The sequence below is a fragment of the Penicillium malachiteum genome (genome assembly GCF_028827825.1).
Source record: "Penicillium malachiteum strain IBT 17515 chromosome Unknown utg000003l:1.0-4950554.0:1.0-4952489.0, whole genome shotgun sequence".
Lineage (NCBI taxonomy): Eukaryota > Fungi > Ascomycota > Eurotiomycetes > Eurotiales > Aspergillaceae > Penicillium > Penicillium malachiteum.
In genome coordinates, this window is record NW_026643096.1 from 3,285,200 (window position 1) to 3,302,281 (window position 17,082).

The 17,082-nt window shown below is 45.8% G+C and overlaps 8 protein-coding genes across 8 annotated transcripts; 4 read left to right on the forward strand and 4 right to left on the reverse strand.

Annotated features, from left to right (window-relative positions):
* Nucleotides 1-72: 72 nt before the first annotated feature.
* On the forward strand, nucleotides 73-534 carry N7483_007569 (uncharacterized protein; the record flags this gene model as incomplete). Its single annotated transcript, XM_057091006.1, has 1 exon — nucleotides 73-534. The coding sequence occupies one exon, from the start codon at nucleotides 73-75 to the stop codon at nucleotides 532-534; it is 462 nt and encodes a 153-aa protein (XP_056945747.1).
* A 378-nt stretch (nucleotides 535-912) lies between these two features.
* Nucleotides 913-1,479, reverse strand: N7483_007570 (uncharacterized protein; the record flags this gene model as incomplete). The annotated part of the gene is made up of 1 exon (XM_057091007.1): nucleotides 913-1,479. One exon carries the CDS (start codon nucleotides 1,477-1,479, stop codon nucleotides 913-915), a length of 567 nt encoding a protein of 188 aa, XP_056945748.1.
* A 2,669-nt stretch (nucleotides 1,480-4,148) lies between these two features.
* On the forward strand, nucleotides 4,149-4,646 carry N7483_007571 (uncharacterized protein; the record flags this gene model as incomplete). The annotated part of the gene is made up of 1 exon (XM_057091008.1): nucleotides 4,149-4,646. The coding sequence occupies one exon, from the start codon at nucleotides 4,149-4,151 to the stop codon at nucleotides 4,644-4,646; it is 498 nt and encodes a 165-aa protein (XP_056945749.1).
* A 2,427-nt stretch (nucleotides 4,647-7,073) lies between these two features.
* N7483_007572 (protein adg3 precursor) lies at nucleotides 7,074-9,053 on the forward strand (the record flags this gene model as incomplete). Its single annotated transcript, XM_057091009.1, has 1 exon — nucleotides 7,074-9,053. The coding sequence occupies one exon, from the start codon at nucleotides 7,074-7,076 to the stop codon at nucleotides 9,051-9,053; it is 1,980 nt and encodes a 659-aa protein (XP_056945750.1).
* A 627-nt stretch (nucleotides 9,054-9,680) lies between these two features.
* Nucleotides 9,681-10,366, forward strand: N7483_007573 (uncharacterized protein; the record flags this gene model as incomplete). The annotated part of the gene is made up of 2 exons (XM_057091010.1): nucleotides 9,681-9,955; nucleotides 10,027-10,366. The coding sequence occupies 2 exons, from the start codon at nucleotides 9,681-9,683 to the stop codon at nucleotides 10,364-10,366; spliced, it is 615 nt and encodes a 204-aa protein (XP_056945751.1).
* A 554-nt stretch (nucleotides 10,367-10,920) lies between these two features.
* On the reverse strand, nucleotides 10,921-12,584 carry N7483_007574 (uncharacterized protein; the record flags this gene model as incomplete). The annotated part of the gene is made up of 3 exons (XM_057091011.1): nucleotides 10,921-10,934; nucleotides 11,009-11,204; nucleotides 11,256-12,584. 3 exons carry the CDS (start codon nucleotides 12,582-12,584, stop codon nucleotides 10,921-10,923), a joined length of 1,539 nt encoding a protein of 512 aa, XP_056945752.1.
* A 1,250-nt stretch (nucleotides 12,585-13,834) lies between these two features.
* N7483_007575 (uncharacterized protein) lies at nucleotides 13,835-14,359 on the reverse strand (the record flags this gene model as incomplete). Its single annotated transcript, XM_057091012.1, has 1 exon — nucleotides 13,835-14,359. One exon carries the CDS (start codon nucleotides 14,357-14,359, stop codon nucleotides 13,835-13,837), a length of 525 nt encoding a protein of 174 aa, XP_056945753.1.
* Nucleotides 14,360-14,728: 369 nt separating this feature from the next.
* N7483_007576 (LysM peptidoglycan-binding domain-containing protein) lies at nucleotides 14,729-16,333 on the reverse strand (the record flags this gene model as incomplete). Its single annotated transcript, XM_057091013.1, has 4 exons — nucleotides 14,729-15,086; nucleotides 15,185-15,376; nucleotides 15,432-15,981; nucleotides 16,264-16,333. The coding sequence occupies 4 exons, from the start codon at nucleotides 16,331-16,333 to the stop codon at nucleotides 14,729-14,731; spliced, it is 1,170 nt and encodes a 389-aa protein (XP_056945754.1).
* Nucleotides 16,334-17,082: the final 749 nt, after the last annotated feature.

Genomic DNA, 17,082 nt, shown 5'->3' on the forward strand with positions numbered 1-17,082 from the left:
AGGTTCCTTCGCTAATTCGCCCTCGCGCCGAATTTTCCTATGTCCGTATTGATTTGCATCGGCTGGTACGCGATGGTAACTGGGCAATCTATCGTGCTCTATTCTAGGCTCCACCTAGTGACTAGCCATCATCGATACCTTCGCTTCGTCCTGTGGATGATTATCATCGACGCGTGTGATTTCTATATACCCACCACAGTCCTCTTCCTTAGAAGCAACCATGGAGCTACCAGCTTTATAAGGCCATTCAATATCTATGAGCGTGTGCAGTTAACTGGCTTCTCCGTCCAAGAAACACTGATCAGTGCCCTCTACATCTGGGAGACTGTCACTGGATTAAGGCCGGTCTTAGCCCTCAAGGGTCCTCGCGGCCAAAGGGTGATCTTCAACATCATTGTCGTCAATGCCATTGCCATCTTACTTGATGCTTCCCTTCTCGCCTTAGAATACTCCCGACTATTTCGATATCCAGACGAGCTTCAAGCCGTTGGTATACAGCCTGAAGTTGAAAATGGAGTTCACGGTGCTCAATAGCCTTGTAGCTGTGATCCGAACGACACCGCCGAGCATCGAAGAAATCCAGCAAACGCATTTTGACAACCTTAATATCCACCCACACTGGAGCGGTGATCAACCATCCCCACCTCCTTTAACACTCAAAAACCCAGCAACCAGGATTGGGAGATCGCTTGAACTCTGGAGATAGATGTGAGAGGGCGACACATTCCTCTGGGTCTTGGACCTCAGACTATCCAATGCTTCGCGTGAAATCCTCTATATCATAATTCATTCAACGCAAACTGTACATTCAAAATATTCGCAGTACAGTCATATTTGGAATTAAATATACATCTATACATAGTACCGAGGTCAAGAGTCTAAACGGATGAGGGGAGAAATGTTCAATCACGTTTACTGGACTAGATCATCATCACGACAGTACGTCGCATTAGGATCATCGAATTTCTTACACACGGCGATATCAATCGCTGTAGGGAAGGCATTGACGATTACCCCTTGCGGCTCCACTTGCGTCGCTAGCTGGACCGCTCGTGTCATGAACACCGGCATTTCCCAAGCCCGATTTGGCGCACCTGAGGGGTCCCCGCCAAGTTTTGCAGGATCGTTGTATTCTCGAAGAATCCCAGTGCAGGGAATCGCTGTATCTTCGTTCTGTGCATACGGCATCGAATCAACTACTTGGAGCTTACAGGGAAACCCCGGGGTATTACTGATACCCCCTTCGAGTACTTGTTTGATTGCTGCAAACTTATTGGTATAACTGGGATCGATGGCAGCCACACACATATAGAGAGGCTTTGAGGCGTTACAGCCGGCTGCGGAGAACGAGTCATAACTTGCATTGGTGTCTCCGTACTCGTGAAGGAGCAGTAAGTTGGCACCTGGGGTATGAAAGATGTCCACAAGTGCAGGAGGGTTAAAACCGAGGCCATATCTATTCAGTCCGCTTAGTTTCATTCTCAGTACATAGCTCTGGAGCCACGCTTGAATTTCAAACTCACAGTGCAATGGTTGGATGCAATGGAGGCAGAAGCCAAGATATGTGAAGAGCTGAGCAAATATCATAGTCATGACGAGAAGCACATAGACTATCTTCGAATCCTCCACAAGGATGCAATCCGAAAATATTAAGCTCCATATCGGGAGCAAAGAAGTCACCGAGATTCTCAGTGTAAGTATCGCAGCCACCTGCATGTATTACAAGCCATCTATTTGTATTGCGTGCTGTTGCTGGAATATTATAGAGGACATAATCACAATCCATTCGCTTCCAGGCATTGGTATTTGTCACTTCGAGCCCACGACATGTGGGATCTGACGCGAGCGAGTTATTGCACTGAGGAGGCGAGCCAACATAACAATCCCTATTAGGCACTTTGACCAGGACGAAGTTAAATAGACTGTAGAGAGTCCAAATTGCAATCAATTTTTGGCTCATAGCGAGAGATAAGTAAGGTAGGCGTTATAAAGGCTGACCGTACATAATCAACGGATTTCATTTCATCTCAACCTCAACCAACTTACTTATACATACTAACTCGCCAAAATAAATCAGTGTCATAAGCAAATGGGACCATTCATACTGTCGAAATTTGTAGAATGACGTGAAGACTCAGCACCTGGCAGGTGATGACGTAACATTGTGCAACATCCATCCGTGGATGGATTTAAACTTAAATCAACATCACCGTGACCCACTACTATTAGTAGTAGTATCATGATGGATTGATATACATATATATATATATAATAGTAACTACATACTATCTAGGTAATATTGATTAGTTCTTAGGGATATAAAAAGAACCTTCCAAGCCCTGGAGGTTGGAACCTTGGAATCAGAAATATAACAGCACACCTCGTGTTCCAAGGTTATCTGGGACTTGAGCTAGATGTCGACCTCGGTTCACTTTCAATTCGGATGAACCTAGTAGTATAGCTCCCTAGCATGGTTCCCATCCATGTGCCAGTGGCACTGCCAGTGTGTCACGGAGTGATGGATCGCCACTCTTTCACATGTGCAGGCTCTGTCCACCGTCGAGTTACATCACGGTGCACCGTTTTTTGTGTGAGCTATGTTATAACCTTGCTCAACTGAAAAACACGTCCTCCGATGCTCAACCTCTGTGGCATTTAATTTAAGTCACGAATGACATGGGTACGAAGTCCTCTTTGCATGAAGCCACTGAAATGAAACCTGGAAGGCCTTCATTGTCCACCTCCAAGCTGAAGAAGTACCATAAGAATAGCCGAGTATCTGGCAAGGTCAGTACTAAATTCAAGCAATAGATCAGAGCTACCTACGCGGCAGTTGCTGCTAGAGACTCAAATGGTTTTGCACTTGACCCAAACGACACCAGAGCAAGGAAGATGAGAATAAACCCAGTAACTATCGCTAGCTTCGCTGGTAAGGGGTCTGTGTACGCCAAAATCCAGATTGGTGATATTAACATTGTTAGCCCGATGATGACAGTTGTGGCAGTAACAAATAATCGATTCCTTCGTCTGAATATAATCTAATGTTCTCTTGGCAGTGAATTTGTAGGTCGGATTGAAGGGAATTTGTTTTCCAGAAAGTGGATAATCGAAATCGTGATGATGTTTCCAGAAGCCGTCGCAATGGACTCCGTTCCTTTGGTATCATAGGAAATAAATCGCTTTTGCCGATATATCTTTGCTCTTCTGCAGCTATAGTACATTGGTGCGTTTCGGTCTGCTGTAGCGCCCTGTGTTTTGATCTTAATATATTGAAGAACAAAACCGTCTGCAAATGTTAGGAATTAATAGTTGACCAGTGATTTGCAAAATGAATCTTGATGAGTCTTACGGACTGTAATATTCCAGCGCATCCTTAATTTTTCATATATATTTCATTCGGTCCTGAATCGTATCGTATCTGAATGATCCATTATTCTCATCCAGTACCTCCTGTCTGCTGTGGAAGTGATCTATCTCTTCCAGCTCCTCTTTAAGGTATGAAATCCTATTCTGTAGGGCAAGGATAACTCAAAGGTTCAATTTGTCGAATCGACGAAAACTGCAAAAGTCGTTATCAGAAGCTAGGAATGAAGAGTACCCATGGTAACCTAACAACAACAATCGAGTTAGCTTTCCTTGGTATTGGTGAGGTGCTTAAGGGGCTCAATTGCTGACCAATTTATTTCCATGGCTTGAGATCAAAGTCCTCTTCAGTGATACTGTCGTCAGATTGTTTTGGATTCGAGGAATTGTTGGTTATTGTTGTGCTAGACTGATCCGGATCCGTCGGGGGTTGTGAACTGCTTGGGGGAGACGTCGAATTATTTCTACCAGGGGAATCGGCAATGCAAATGACATTTTGACAAGTTATCTGGTTTTCCCGATCATATCAAGTACTGATTACTCCTGATATTAGTTTCTGATGAGAATTGCTTAGCCCACTTGCAGTGAGGCGGAGCTGAAGTGTGCATTAGGCACGAGATTGAAGGTTCACAGCCCCATCAACCTGGATAATAGTAGTAGAAGACGCAGACTATTTCTGGACATGACCATTGATCCTCAAATTTTCTTTCTGATCACTTCAGTTGGTCTTACTCCCAAGTCCCATCTCAGCAAAATTCAACTACTCTCCAAATTCCACAATTGAGATGGCATCCCCCAACCCTTCTCTGAGTGACTCGAGCGACCATTCACCTCTGGACAGGAAGAATAAAGCTACTCAAAACGCATACCCTGTTACAACGGTTTCGGTAAAGGATAAAGTCCCATTGCCTGGCATCCCGCGCTCTCAGAAGACTCCATGTGGTAAAACACACGCTGGGGAGGTTCAAAGAAGAACCAATCGACGAGTTAATTCTCCCCCCCCCCCTAGTGAAGGCCAGTCGAGTACCGGAAGCTCCACGAACACATCTTCTCGAAGCAGCCGCCGAACCAACCGGTCCCATGACAATCAGGGTAACAATGATTCGGATTCGGAGGATGAACGAAAACGCCATAGGCATCCGGATAGCGGGGATGATGATGACGTTGGAGGAATCAAACGGGGAAAGCGACCGGCCTCCCCTGTATCTTATTCTGCGGAGTCTCCAAGCCTACCTGCCATGATCAATATGGAGGAAGAAGAGCGCTTTGATCGAACAATATAAGAGACTTTGACTTTGGTTGATAAACAGATGGCGCAATATGTTCCTCCGCTCACGCAGCGAAAGCAGATGAGCGATTTGCTCCTTCATGCACCATCTGGCTCACAGCCTGGGGCGTTCAGGCCAGAGATTTATCATGATATGCTCGAATACCTCAGGCAAATGAAGGAAAAAAACCATTGAGAGCGAGGCAATCGCGCTAATGAGACAACAACTCAATCTATCTTTGGAGGTTCTCGAAGAGAGCAAATGGATGTTCCATGAATTCTTTCGCATGAAACAGGCTGGCAAGGTGACCTTCCAGTTTGTACAACTCAGTCCATTAGATCGCTGTGTGGTAAGTCTTCCAGGCTTTAAGCCAGAGTTTCTGCGATATTCTGGTGGTATTATTCTTCAAGTTCTAGTCAAAAAGAACATACCGAGATTCGCAGAGATTATGGACCCATTTTTGCTCGAAGAGCTTGGTTGGTGGATCTGCCCCTTTACTAGAGCATGGTGCCACAATCATGTGGAACGAGATAAACTCTTGGGTGCTACTATTTATCAACTAGATATCACGGGAAAAGTGTTGAACATGTGGGAAGTTTCAGATGCCGAAAAAGATTTTGGTTTCCAAATGTTTCAGCTCCCAAAGAGGCATCAAGACCGTCTATGAGTATCGACCTCGGGATGCGATGATCCAGATGTCTATACTGTCTTGTCTTGAAAATATATTTGCAAGATTCCTTCCCTTTGCTTTCCCCTTGTTTAACCTTGGAATGATATCCCAGAATGCCAGCAGTTAACCTCTATCATTCAACGACACCGGTGGACAGAGCGTACCGTGCGATATAAATCATGAGCGAGCCAAGAAAATTTGAAAGAATAAAATATTTCGAGAAGGAGTCGCGAAGTACATCAATGGATCCATGATCTTCAAATATTATGTTGGTATATTCTTCGATTACTCCACATAGCCTTCTATCTACATTCTTCAAGCACATACGACCATAGGGTGTGGAGAACAGGGCTTCCCGTCCGCTCAGCCGTACTTAAGCCACACGCCGGTCAGTTAGTAGTATGGTGGGTGACCACATGCGAATCCTGACTGTTGTATGTTTTTGCATTTTTAATTTTTGTTTATTTCGTTCGGATGAAGTTGGAAGGGAATTGAGTGGCCTCCAGCTCGGTTGGCTTAATTGCAACGCATGACGGGATTCCCAAAAAAGGTTCGAATTGATTGTTTGAAACTATAATCTGCATTGGTTTTGAAAAACAGCTTTCTCTCGCGATATTAATGAACCGCCACATGTGCAAGGTTGATCTTGAAAAGACCAAATCTTCCATCAGATCCAATGTCCGGTATCCATGGACTTTCGGCCATCTCGGATTCATCATAAGGCCCCGGCCCTCAAAGAGGCAATATTCAATGTGGAGAAATCCAGTGACTCGTTCCAATTCAAACATTCACATGTGCATTCCTCGAGTGCTCAAATTTACTACTTTAGCATATGAAAACAAACAAGCATGCAGGTAAAGTATAGACAATTTTCTTTTGGATATGCCCCTAAAAAGCTCGCTCAAAGGGCCTACCATGATCAAAACATCACCAATCGATCAAAGTCATGCTCATTTGGGTCAGCCACATCCACTTTTAAATGTCGAAATTGTTATGTGAGTCTCTCGCTATTAGTACCCACATTTACTCCTCAGCTTTAAACCAGCCCAAGGGCCTCACTGCCACTCTCAGCCTGCTACCCCCATTGGTTCATGCAATAGCGTCTCCTGTTCGTGGCGTTATATCAAATAACGAGTTAGTATCAATTTTCCGACCGAACCATACACCTATGAACCCTTCACTAGTACGGAGTAAGCATCTCAAAGTGAATATCTAAAATAAGCTACATGTAGAGCCGCTCAGCCACCAGCTGTGGCCCTTGATGATTCTAACTTGAAGCTTATTCATTACCATAGATCTATCAATAGATACCACTCGCGTCGTTAAAAAATTCTTAAATCACAGCCTACCAAAGTTATCGCTTCTATAACTATTGAAAATTTGAACATTTGAAGTTGACTTTCTTGACGGACTTGGCCGTAGCAGCGGCCCCACAAGAGAAAGCGTGAATCCCCTCGGGCAAAAGTAGCCGGCGCCACTCGGGGCTAGGCCGTAAATTATAATATTGAAGGCAAAATTAGCTTCTTTGACCCTGTTTTACAAGCAATTCTCGCCGCTAGCCCTAGAGACAAAGCACCTATGTAGACATTTTACCCGATATAAGCGAAATCACTGTCCCCCTGAAAATTAGTCTTGATATTAGGAGGTTATTATATGAAGGTCTCGGAAATCCTCTTGAGAATGGCTAGCCAGCTATTAAGTCATTCGTTTCAGGCCCTTTTCTTAATCAAGGGAAAGAGGTTGGAGCACCCATTCACTCGTTTACAGGCATCATGGTGCGCCTCTATTTCCTCCTCGCATTGGTTGCCATTACCACGGCTATTCCTACGCCCGATCCCATCGTCGAAGATGAGAACGACTGTTTGGAAGATGATCTGGTCGACCTTCTCTATTGGCTACCTCACGGAGATGCTTTCTGCCGAGACCTCCTCCAAATCTCTTGCGATGTGAGGTCCATCACTGAATTGAAAACTAGGACAGTCGTGGATCCCGCCAGGACCGTAACTGAGTTGATCACATCCAAATTCACGTCCACTCCGCGGGCAGAGACTGCCTACGTGACCATCACCAACATTGATCACTCTCTATCGACCCTCACCGATGTCCAGACAGTGACTGTTACCGACGTGGTTGCCACTGTTGCTCTGACTGATGCTACTACCGAGACCATCGTAGTCGATTCAACCAGCGTGGCAACAGACACACTGACATACTTGACTACCGCCACGGTTACGGATTTTACCACCGAAACTATCACCCAGTCCTTTACGAGTACTGCTACTGAGTACTCTACAATCTTTGCAACAGACTCTATTTTCGACACAGTAACGGATATATCCACCCAGTTGTACACCAACTACTACGCCGAGACCGATATTGTACCCTTTACGGACACTATCTATACCACAGATATTGAGGATGTTACCGCGACCCAAACCGCTATCTCTACTGCCACTCAAACCGCTCAGGAAACATTTACAGACGTGACTACCTCGATCAGCACATCCTTCATTACTTCAACTACCACCACTGTCCTTACTGAGCAAACAACAGCAACAATTACTACGCTTGTCTCTGTCGCTGTCGCCAAGCGAGATCGCACAGAACCTACTGAAATCTCTACTCCCGAGGCCTTGGCTACCTATTTACCTGAGGAATTATCCCGTGCCTGCTCCGAGCTAGACCTCCATCCTGAGACGTCTACGGAGTTCTTTACCAGAACTGAAACAAAGACCACCCACCCTTTTGCTGTTACCAAGTTTATTACTACCTGGGAGACCATCACTGCCCCCACTAGTAAACATACAGTAACTGTGACCGACATCGTGACAGACCCTTCCACCACAACTCTACATATCCTCTCTACAAGTTACGTGGATGTTTCTTTGCTTGAAACAAACACTCTTACAGCCACCGCCACAGTAGATGATATCACCACAGTCACTGACTCCACCACTGTTGATATCACTGCGTTGGCAACAACGGTTGTGACTGAAGATGTCACAACAGACCAGACTTTGACTGCGACCAGCGAGGTCTCCACGACGCTCATAAATAGTGAGACTATCACAGTGACTCAGGATGAGACTACTGCAGTCACTGCAGATATCACCGCTTCCACTACACTATCGACCACCCTAGACATCACTGATATTCTGACTGTCACATCCACCTCATCTGTGACTGTGACCGTGCCCACTACCGTCGAAACCACAGTCATTAGCACCGTCTCTATTACCGATGAGGAAGTAGTGTCTTCGGTCATAGTCGCCACTGCCACGGAAACAACTTTGGTGACCACAACCGTGACCGCGATCGCAACTGCGACCTGTGGCGTCAACCTCGTGCAGAATCCAGATTTTGCAGCTGAATCTCTTGTTGATTGGACGGCCTCAGGAAGCGGGAACACAATATCGTATGTCGCCGGCTCATCCATTGGTACTGCCTATGCGTTTTATTATGTTGGAGTCAGCCCGCAGAAGTATACGATCTCACAGTCAATTGCCACTGTCTCGGGAGCTACATACACCGTATCATTTTGGTGGAGAGACGGTAGTTCAACCGCGTCGTTTATTGTCACGATTGGATCCGAAAGCAAAACATATACGGAAACTGGTAGTGATCTCGCTGTCTGGGTTAAGGAGACATTTACATACCAGGCTGATTCCTCGTCCTCGGAGCTCTCGTTTGAGTTTGTCCCAGGCACCACCGATGTGGGTTACCAGCTAGGTTTGATCAGTGTCGAATGCTAAGAGAGAGGTCTTACTTATTCTTACTACGATAAATATTTCTATAATGGAACTTTGTTTATTTCTCAACTGGCTACACCATTTCCAACCTTGGTTCGTGTACTGCTTGATCCGAGGTCATTCCAACCTTGGAACTAAGTGGTGCAAAGATATTGCTTATCGAAGGGGGCTGGTTTAGGTTGATTTTCTAGCTTGGGACCCCTGTCCAAAGAAATGGGAGCTTATAACTCTAGGCTAAATTTCTAAGGTTCGTACCGATTTTTAACAATAACTTCAACTTGATTTGGAAGCCACCTACAGCTTTGACGACCCAATAGCATATCACGGTGCAAATATAGTTTTTGATGCACAGGCTGAGCATTCGGACGAAGAATATTCAAGTCGGTGAATATCTCAGATGCCTGGACAGCCCTAAAGAGTCCTGAATAGAGCGGCGAGCCGTCAACGAATCTGCCGTGGGCGCTAGGTGATCACCAACTTACACATCCAGGGCTGTTGTATGTTTTTGCATTTTTGTTCCTTTTGGATTTGTTTGATCTTCTCTTGTCGCTTTAATCTGACGAATTGCTGGAAACGTTCATATGGATGAGTCCGGCGGAAGGGGGAGTATCTGCAGACTTCGAATAGGCTATGTCTACATGCAGACGGCACGAATGTTGCGTTTCCTCATGCCGCAGGCCATTCTGTGCCGCCTTGTCCATCTTCTCCAGTGCCTCTGATCAGGTTGTTGAAGAAAGCCAAGTCCGGATCCTGAAAAGTATCAACCTCAATTCTAGCTGCCGATGTCAACACCCCGAAGGCGTGGTATATTGGCGCTCAGATTACTTTTGGGCTTGGAATCGGTCTAGGAAACCATGTTCTGGTGACGGCGTTGCAGGGTTTCGCGACGATGGGAGTAGCTTTCAGTGAGTTCTCACAAATCCCATTCGCATTGGTGACCGCCGCTAATCTCCTCTCCACCGGCCCAATCTATCAGCGGGCCTGCTTTTCTCGGCTGCCAATTCTATGCTATCTTCGACAACTACCTGCTGCAAACTTTGGCACGAACTGCTCCTCAAATCGATTCGGCAGAGATCTTGTACATTGGAGTGTCAGGACTCACAAATGTTCACAAAGAGGAGCAGCTGGCTTTGATTCGAGACGCATATATGGTTGGGATCAAGGCTGCCTTTGCCTTCGCCCTGGCCGGTATCGCACTCACTATAGTCCTTGCCCTTTTGATCCCCTTCGCGACTCTTCCTTCTCATGAGACCAAGAAAGCTGAGGATAAGGAGGCAGCGGCCAAGACCCCTTGGATTATCATGCAGGGCACATGAACCGCGAGCATATCGGGCAAGAAACGAAGCGCAGATCAACTCACAGAATGCGGTCAAAGAGCCTTCCAGAGGGGTCTTGGATACATATCTTCCAAGGGCTGGAGGCTACCTAAATACCACTGAATACTTACTCGCATATTCAACAGAAATCTGCGTAGCACCCCGGGGCCGCCACAAGAGAAACAGCTGCCAAATCCACATACATATACATCATGATCACACACTCCTCGCCAGTACCTCAACCTTGAACCTCAGTCGAACAATACACTTTCATTTCTTCTACTTTGCTCTATATAACCTACTATTTGTAGGTTTCAAGTACATACGACCACAGGGTGTGGAGAACAGGGCTTCCCGTCCGCTCAGCCGTACTTAAGCCACACGCCGGTCAGTTAGTAGTATGGTGGGTGACCACATGCGAATCCTGACTGTTGTATGTTTTTTATTTTTCATACTACCAATCCATGGGCTGTATACGGCGTGAAAGCTTGGAATGAAGTTCATCATCGCCATACAAAAGACCAGTATCCGCACCTTCGTAGAGCCCCTCAAGTTCATCTTTTGACTTCTGTGCAGTTTCAGTTGAGACCCACATGTATTTCTCCACCCTTCCCGCCTTCGCTAGCCCGCCTCCACATGTACCTGGAGTTTCTTCGTGTTCACTTCCACAGGGATATTGTCCATATCCGATCTCCATGTCATAGTAGCTGACAGTGTGATCAGTGAGAGTATCTCTAGGCTCCAGATCAGTCTGTAAGCCTGGTGCAGTGTAATTAAAGTCCTTGAAGTCGTGAAAGTCCGGGGGGGGGGGGGTAATGTCGTGCTCCTTCATGATTTCCTCAAGGTATTTAGGTAGCATGGATTTTCACTTCGCCTGGCAGCCACATACAAGGATTTGGTCTAGGGGGGGCTTCAAACTTCGGAATATCGACTCGTAATCACATATTATACAAGTGATCGCAATTTGGTGTCCCATGGACGGACACTTTCGAACCAGATCAGTTAAAGTTTTCTCAGAGGGCTTCACGGGCCCCCATATAACCCACGGGAGGCAGTCCGAGTCATCGTCGATACCAGAGATATCATTGTTCATTATCATGCGGGCATTAATCGCAGTGCGAATCTCTCTGCACTCCCGTTCATTGTCTTGGCCAAGCAATTTACCTGGGAGGATAGCCCGTTCAGGGTTTGTTTCCAGCTGATAGGCCCACCATCTGACGAAGGTTGTACTGTGATAAATGCCACGAAGACCACAATTGTATTCAATTTTGGTTCTCAGCCTGCGTGGGTGCATTAGTCGACTGTATCGATCCACATTGCCCTCCCACGCGGCCATCTGTGTCTGAAGGCTCTTTTTGAGAACTGGGAGATCAGGCGGAAGAGGCATCCACAATTGACTGGACTGGCCTGGGCCCAGTTTAGCGTAGTCCTCCACTCCGCTGATATCCTTCAAGCTGATATCTTGCAAGCCGATAAATCCATCTTCCTCGATGTCAATATCATCAGCAGTCGTCTCTGGTAAATTTTTACCAGGGTGAACTCGCTGCCCCAAAGCCCATCGGGGCTTCATATCGCCATTCAGAAACGCAGGTGTTCGTGGGGTTTCAAGATGAACGGATCGAGAGAAATCTTCCATGACAACATATCGTTGGAGGGCGGACATGATAATCTTGTAGATTTCGGCGTCTTTGTCAACTTCGCGGGATTCTTCCGCAATAGAAACGTCAGGCAAAAGGTCCAATTCTTTGTAAAGATCTGTATAGCATGCTGCAGCACACGCTCGGCCTACTTGATACCGCATAGACAGATACTGACGGGCAACTTTGCGATATGTTTCTTCTGATGCAAGCTCGGGATACCATATACAGTACGGCTGAGTGGCAGGATTTTGCATATCGGGGATTATATCACTCATTATCAGGCGAGCATTGTGGGCGCGGGAAAATTGATGGGCCTGACCATCGTCGCGGGAGCATAGCTCAATAATTGCCGGGCTTGTTGCAAATTGAAGTGAATCACGAATCCCACGAATGACTGCTCTCCGATGCCAAAACGAGCTTAGATCAACGGGGACTCCCTCCCCCTTTATTGCCGCAGCACATTGATCGGGGTCGCATGCAGGTATAGGTTTGCCGGAAGAGTCAGTTGCCTGCCTTTTCGGTAAAACGATAGAGTATTGGCTCATAAGGCTGTTACCAGAATGTTCGGTAGCCGCCATTAGGAAATAGTACGGGCAGTGGTGCCAGTGGCGCTGGTACTGCGTGCAGTGACAAGTGGGGAAAATGAAGTTCAATGTTGAGGAAAAGGAAGGGGGGGGGGAAGTCAAACTCCTCGAAGGACAGGATTATGCTTCGACCAGCAAGGATTTATAGGCGAAGTAGATCGCACTATTATTTGAATTGCATCAGTTTATTTCCCGCACTTTTTGGTTTGTAATTCTTTTATTCTATTTTATTTTATTTTTCTTCTCATTTTCCACTCAGCTTCGACATTCATTTGCCCCTGGTGCAGTGGTGCCCCACGACATGCGACGGGAACTGTACCGTAAACTTACAAGCTCATACACAAACTGAGCTGGATGTATATGTTATTTTTTGGGTTCTATTGAGTTACCTTAGATTTATAGATATTTCTAAGGTTGTGTAGAATCAGTCTGAAAGATGTGCTTAGTTCTTGGAGTACTCAGTACTAAAAGTGAATTATGAAAATATTAAGAAAACCTTAAGTACATACTTTAGGCGGTAAGATTCTGCCAATTAACCATCCATGGATCCATCCAAGGTCTTCCTTCAATAATTACCTAGTGTAGTGGGGTACCCTGTCCCCTACTACACGTACCGTGCTAAGAATTACCGTTTGGTTACATCTCTGTTTTGTCATGTTTTCAGTCCCGTCTTTGTACGTACAAGAATGCCCGTCGTTATAGTCTAGAATACACACTCCTACACAACGTACATGTTGGTTGGTGTTATCCATTCATGCTAGCTGGATCGACCCGTGTATCTAGAATACACTGCCTAACGGTTCCCCTCTTCACTAGGTACTACCAACATAATACCCATTCAAACCTATCTTCACAGTACTATTCTCCGTCATAGTATCTTAGATATACATGTAGCTCTAATCACTATAAACCCTCTTTGATAGGATCTATTTTCTCTGGCTTATAATCCTTTAGATGGTCAAGCTTAATTACCAACCTTACAGGGTGGATGTGAGTGTGTAATTGTATTTCCAGTACGTACAGGGACCTACGTACTCTCTCAAGTTAGGACTATTTCAATGGGATAATCAAGCAAGAATCACGACGTTACATATCTCATACTGGCGAACATTGTTGGCTATCAACCTATCCTTCGTTAATCCTCAATGGGGCTCCATTATCTGCAAGTATTCGCTCCAAAGCATATCCAATCGCCAAGCCATTACCTGCAGCTTCCGTCTCACGGAATCCAGGCGCATACCGATCTACATCATCTCGTCTGTGGCTCGGGTAGATTTCCACGAACGGACGTTGCATATCAACCCTATCATCTTAATAGGACCACCCCCCACTACCAGCACCAGGAGTGGAATTACTGACGGCTCATCTTCTAAAATGACCTCCGGGTCTGGATCTTCATCTCCGAGTTCCTCAGGCTCCATGTATATCAGTACCCCATCCAACGGCTCCATATTAGGATGGACTGCGCGAAAATTGTCCGGAAATTCCATCATAAACATCTGAGCTCGCCACGCTCTCTCCCGTCTTCCATTGTTCTGATATTGGACCCAGAGACAAAGTCCCGTCTCAAGAGTACGGTCGTCAATAATCACTTTTGGCTCGCACTCCGAGAAGAGCAGAGTTCCTTCAACAGTCATGTACATATCCAAAAAATCGGGTCGGGCGACACTCTGTCGGAATTTGAATGTTTCAAGGATATCGCCTTGGTTATCATCAAGGGATAATACATCGACATTCGCCAGGAGAGGTATTCGTTGCCACCATCCCATCCGAATATGGCGAGGAGACACTTTGCAAGCAGGGCTTGTGTCTCGGGTGTCCACTTTGTGATACAGATGTGGACATCGTCGACTCTGGAATCCAATTCAACGAGGCATGCGTCCTAGTGCTTTTAGACTTATGTCTTGAATGATAGAGGGGTAATTTCATACATCTTCGGGCTCTTCAAATTCACGCTCATTTCCTGGTGCTCGGGATTCATAGCTCCATCTCACTGTTAGCAAAAAAGTAGGAATTCATCCAACCACTTGGAAATAATCTGAGTTTACATCGCGGAATGCCTGGTCTGCAGTTGCCCATCGCTCAATTAGAGCTCTTCTCTGTTCATCCATGGCGACGCCTTCACCGTCAACCCACTTTCACGGACAAAGAATCTCCATGCACGAGAGGCGACGGTCACATCTTCCACTGGTTCGTCGTGTCGGCGAACGAAGGTAGCAGACGCGTTCGTATTCGCTCAGCCATTGTTCGCCTTCGTACATCTCCTCTGTCAGATTGCCATCGGTGATGTTGTACACCGAGTTTACCTGGCCGCAGAGCGTGTAGGAAGCAAGGGATGCGAGCAATGCGGAGTCGGGGGTCCAGGTCGAGGTTGTGGTCAGATCGGTGGGGAAAGACCAGAACAGATGTGTAGTGCTATGATTTGCCGTGCGGGTAGAATTGATATTGATGGTGCTGGCGAGAGTGGTGCGAGTCTTGGTGGAGTTGGATGTATAGCTTGTGTAGGTATCAATGTTACCCACTGCTTGTACGCACTATGTTGGATGTGTTAGTCTGGGAGAATGATGGTGTGTTTTTCGTGAAATGAGACGTACGTAGCTGTTCCCTTTCCACAAACTCCCACAAGCGAGGTCGTTTTTTGCGCAGCTTGGGGATTCAAGAAATCGAATTTATCTATGGATATGCTGAACTTTTCGCACACAGACTGGCAAGTATCACCGGATTGAATCTGGTACCAGTGGCCACAGTCCTTGTTGGAGCTTGTAACCGCATCGGTAGGAACAGATCTGTATATCAGATTAGGCTTTTCACCTGCGAAGGATATGCGAGTGGAAAACATACACAGCTGTTGTTGCGGGCCTCAGAGCCAGGGTATCAGGAAGTGTCAGCGTACCCGGCGGACTTACGCAGATGTACCTCCCAGAAATGGAAGTTAGATTCTCCGAGCTCGGCATTGAGTTCAGATTCGCATTCCATGCAACAAACTGAGGCACGGAGACTTGACGGGAGAATCCAGCAACAATGTTGTCGATGGTATCCGCCTCTTGAACACGATAGACTTCACACACATCGGGAAGACATATTTCTAACCCAACCATTATGTGTGTACACCACATATCAAGACTGTTCAGGTTGATCAAGGCTGAGGTGGAGACGTTTTGAGCTTCTGAGATAGAAACGCAGGTTTCTCCGGACTCAACCTTGTAGACAGTTTGATCGGGGTCAGTGGTGTTGCAGCGACTAGCAACAACAATGCCGGAGGCAGAGGCTGTTGAGGTGGTAGTGACGGTTGGTGTATAAGTTACGGAATATCCGCTGGTCGAGCAAGATGATACTTGAGTCTCCCGGGCAGATGGACTGAGCGACGTATCCTGACCCCATTCGGAATTAACTATAGTTGATATGTAATTCAAATAGCATGTGCTGCATTTGATACTAGCAGTGCCGTTGGAAATCGCATTCTAAAACAGAGTGTTGCAATAGGTGCCCGAGGAGGGACCAGTCAAGCATGTTGCGTTATAACCGGGTTCTTTGAGATCTGTATAGAGATATTATGCACTTTAAATACATAATACACTGTTATCTCTACACATCTTATTTTGAAATATTAAATTATTCTTATATTGTTTATAATCTTCATATTTTGAAGAAGTAATTTAGAATATAATTTCACGCCCTGATTTCAACTTCTTGCGCTTAGATGGATTTGGTTTTGGGCCGGGGCGGGACGCGCCGCAACTCATTTTTAAGGTTTTGGGGCCCACCATCAGTCCATCAATTTCCGATTTGTGCCTTCTATGTAGGAGCTACATACAAAGTGTAGTAGTTGACTCAGTTCTGACTTAACCTCTAACTTTTAATATATCTAGATGAGCGCAGGTTGTTTAATGTTTTGTTCCGGTTATTACTACTGTAAGCTCTTAGATCGGAGCCTCCTGTTAGTTTGATCTCTCCTGATTGGGAGTTGATTTGCTATGAAATTTGACTTATTCCTGATGATATTTGAAAGTAACTTTCAAATTAATAGTAATCTAAAGCTAATTGTCTTGAGGATTATTTAAGTTTTTAAATATTAGTTATAGATTGATTATATCCTTGGGTATTGTCACGGGCCTGCGCCCGCTGCCTGATCACGTGTAGTACACGTGCCCTTATATACCTCCGCTGCCCCCTGTGTTTCTCTATTCCTCATGTTATTCTAGACAGTACGTCTGACATAGCTTGTTCTGAATTTAAGTCCTGCTTTAGTCCGTCACAGGTATGCCATACAGATACCTTAATCAGACATCCAGATTACCTAGGCTATATCTACATAAGCTGATTTATATAGTATTTAAGCATCTAAGGGTTCTACTGACTGTATATAGTACTTATAAGTCATAGTAGTGGTTTGAAGCTTGTATCGGATAGTTTTCCGGAAGAGGCAACCAACTGAGAGTGATCAATGGAGGTTGGTCTACAAACCCCCTGGACTCAGCCAGAATTCAAATGT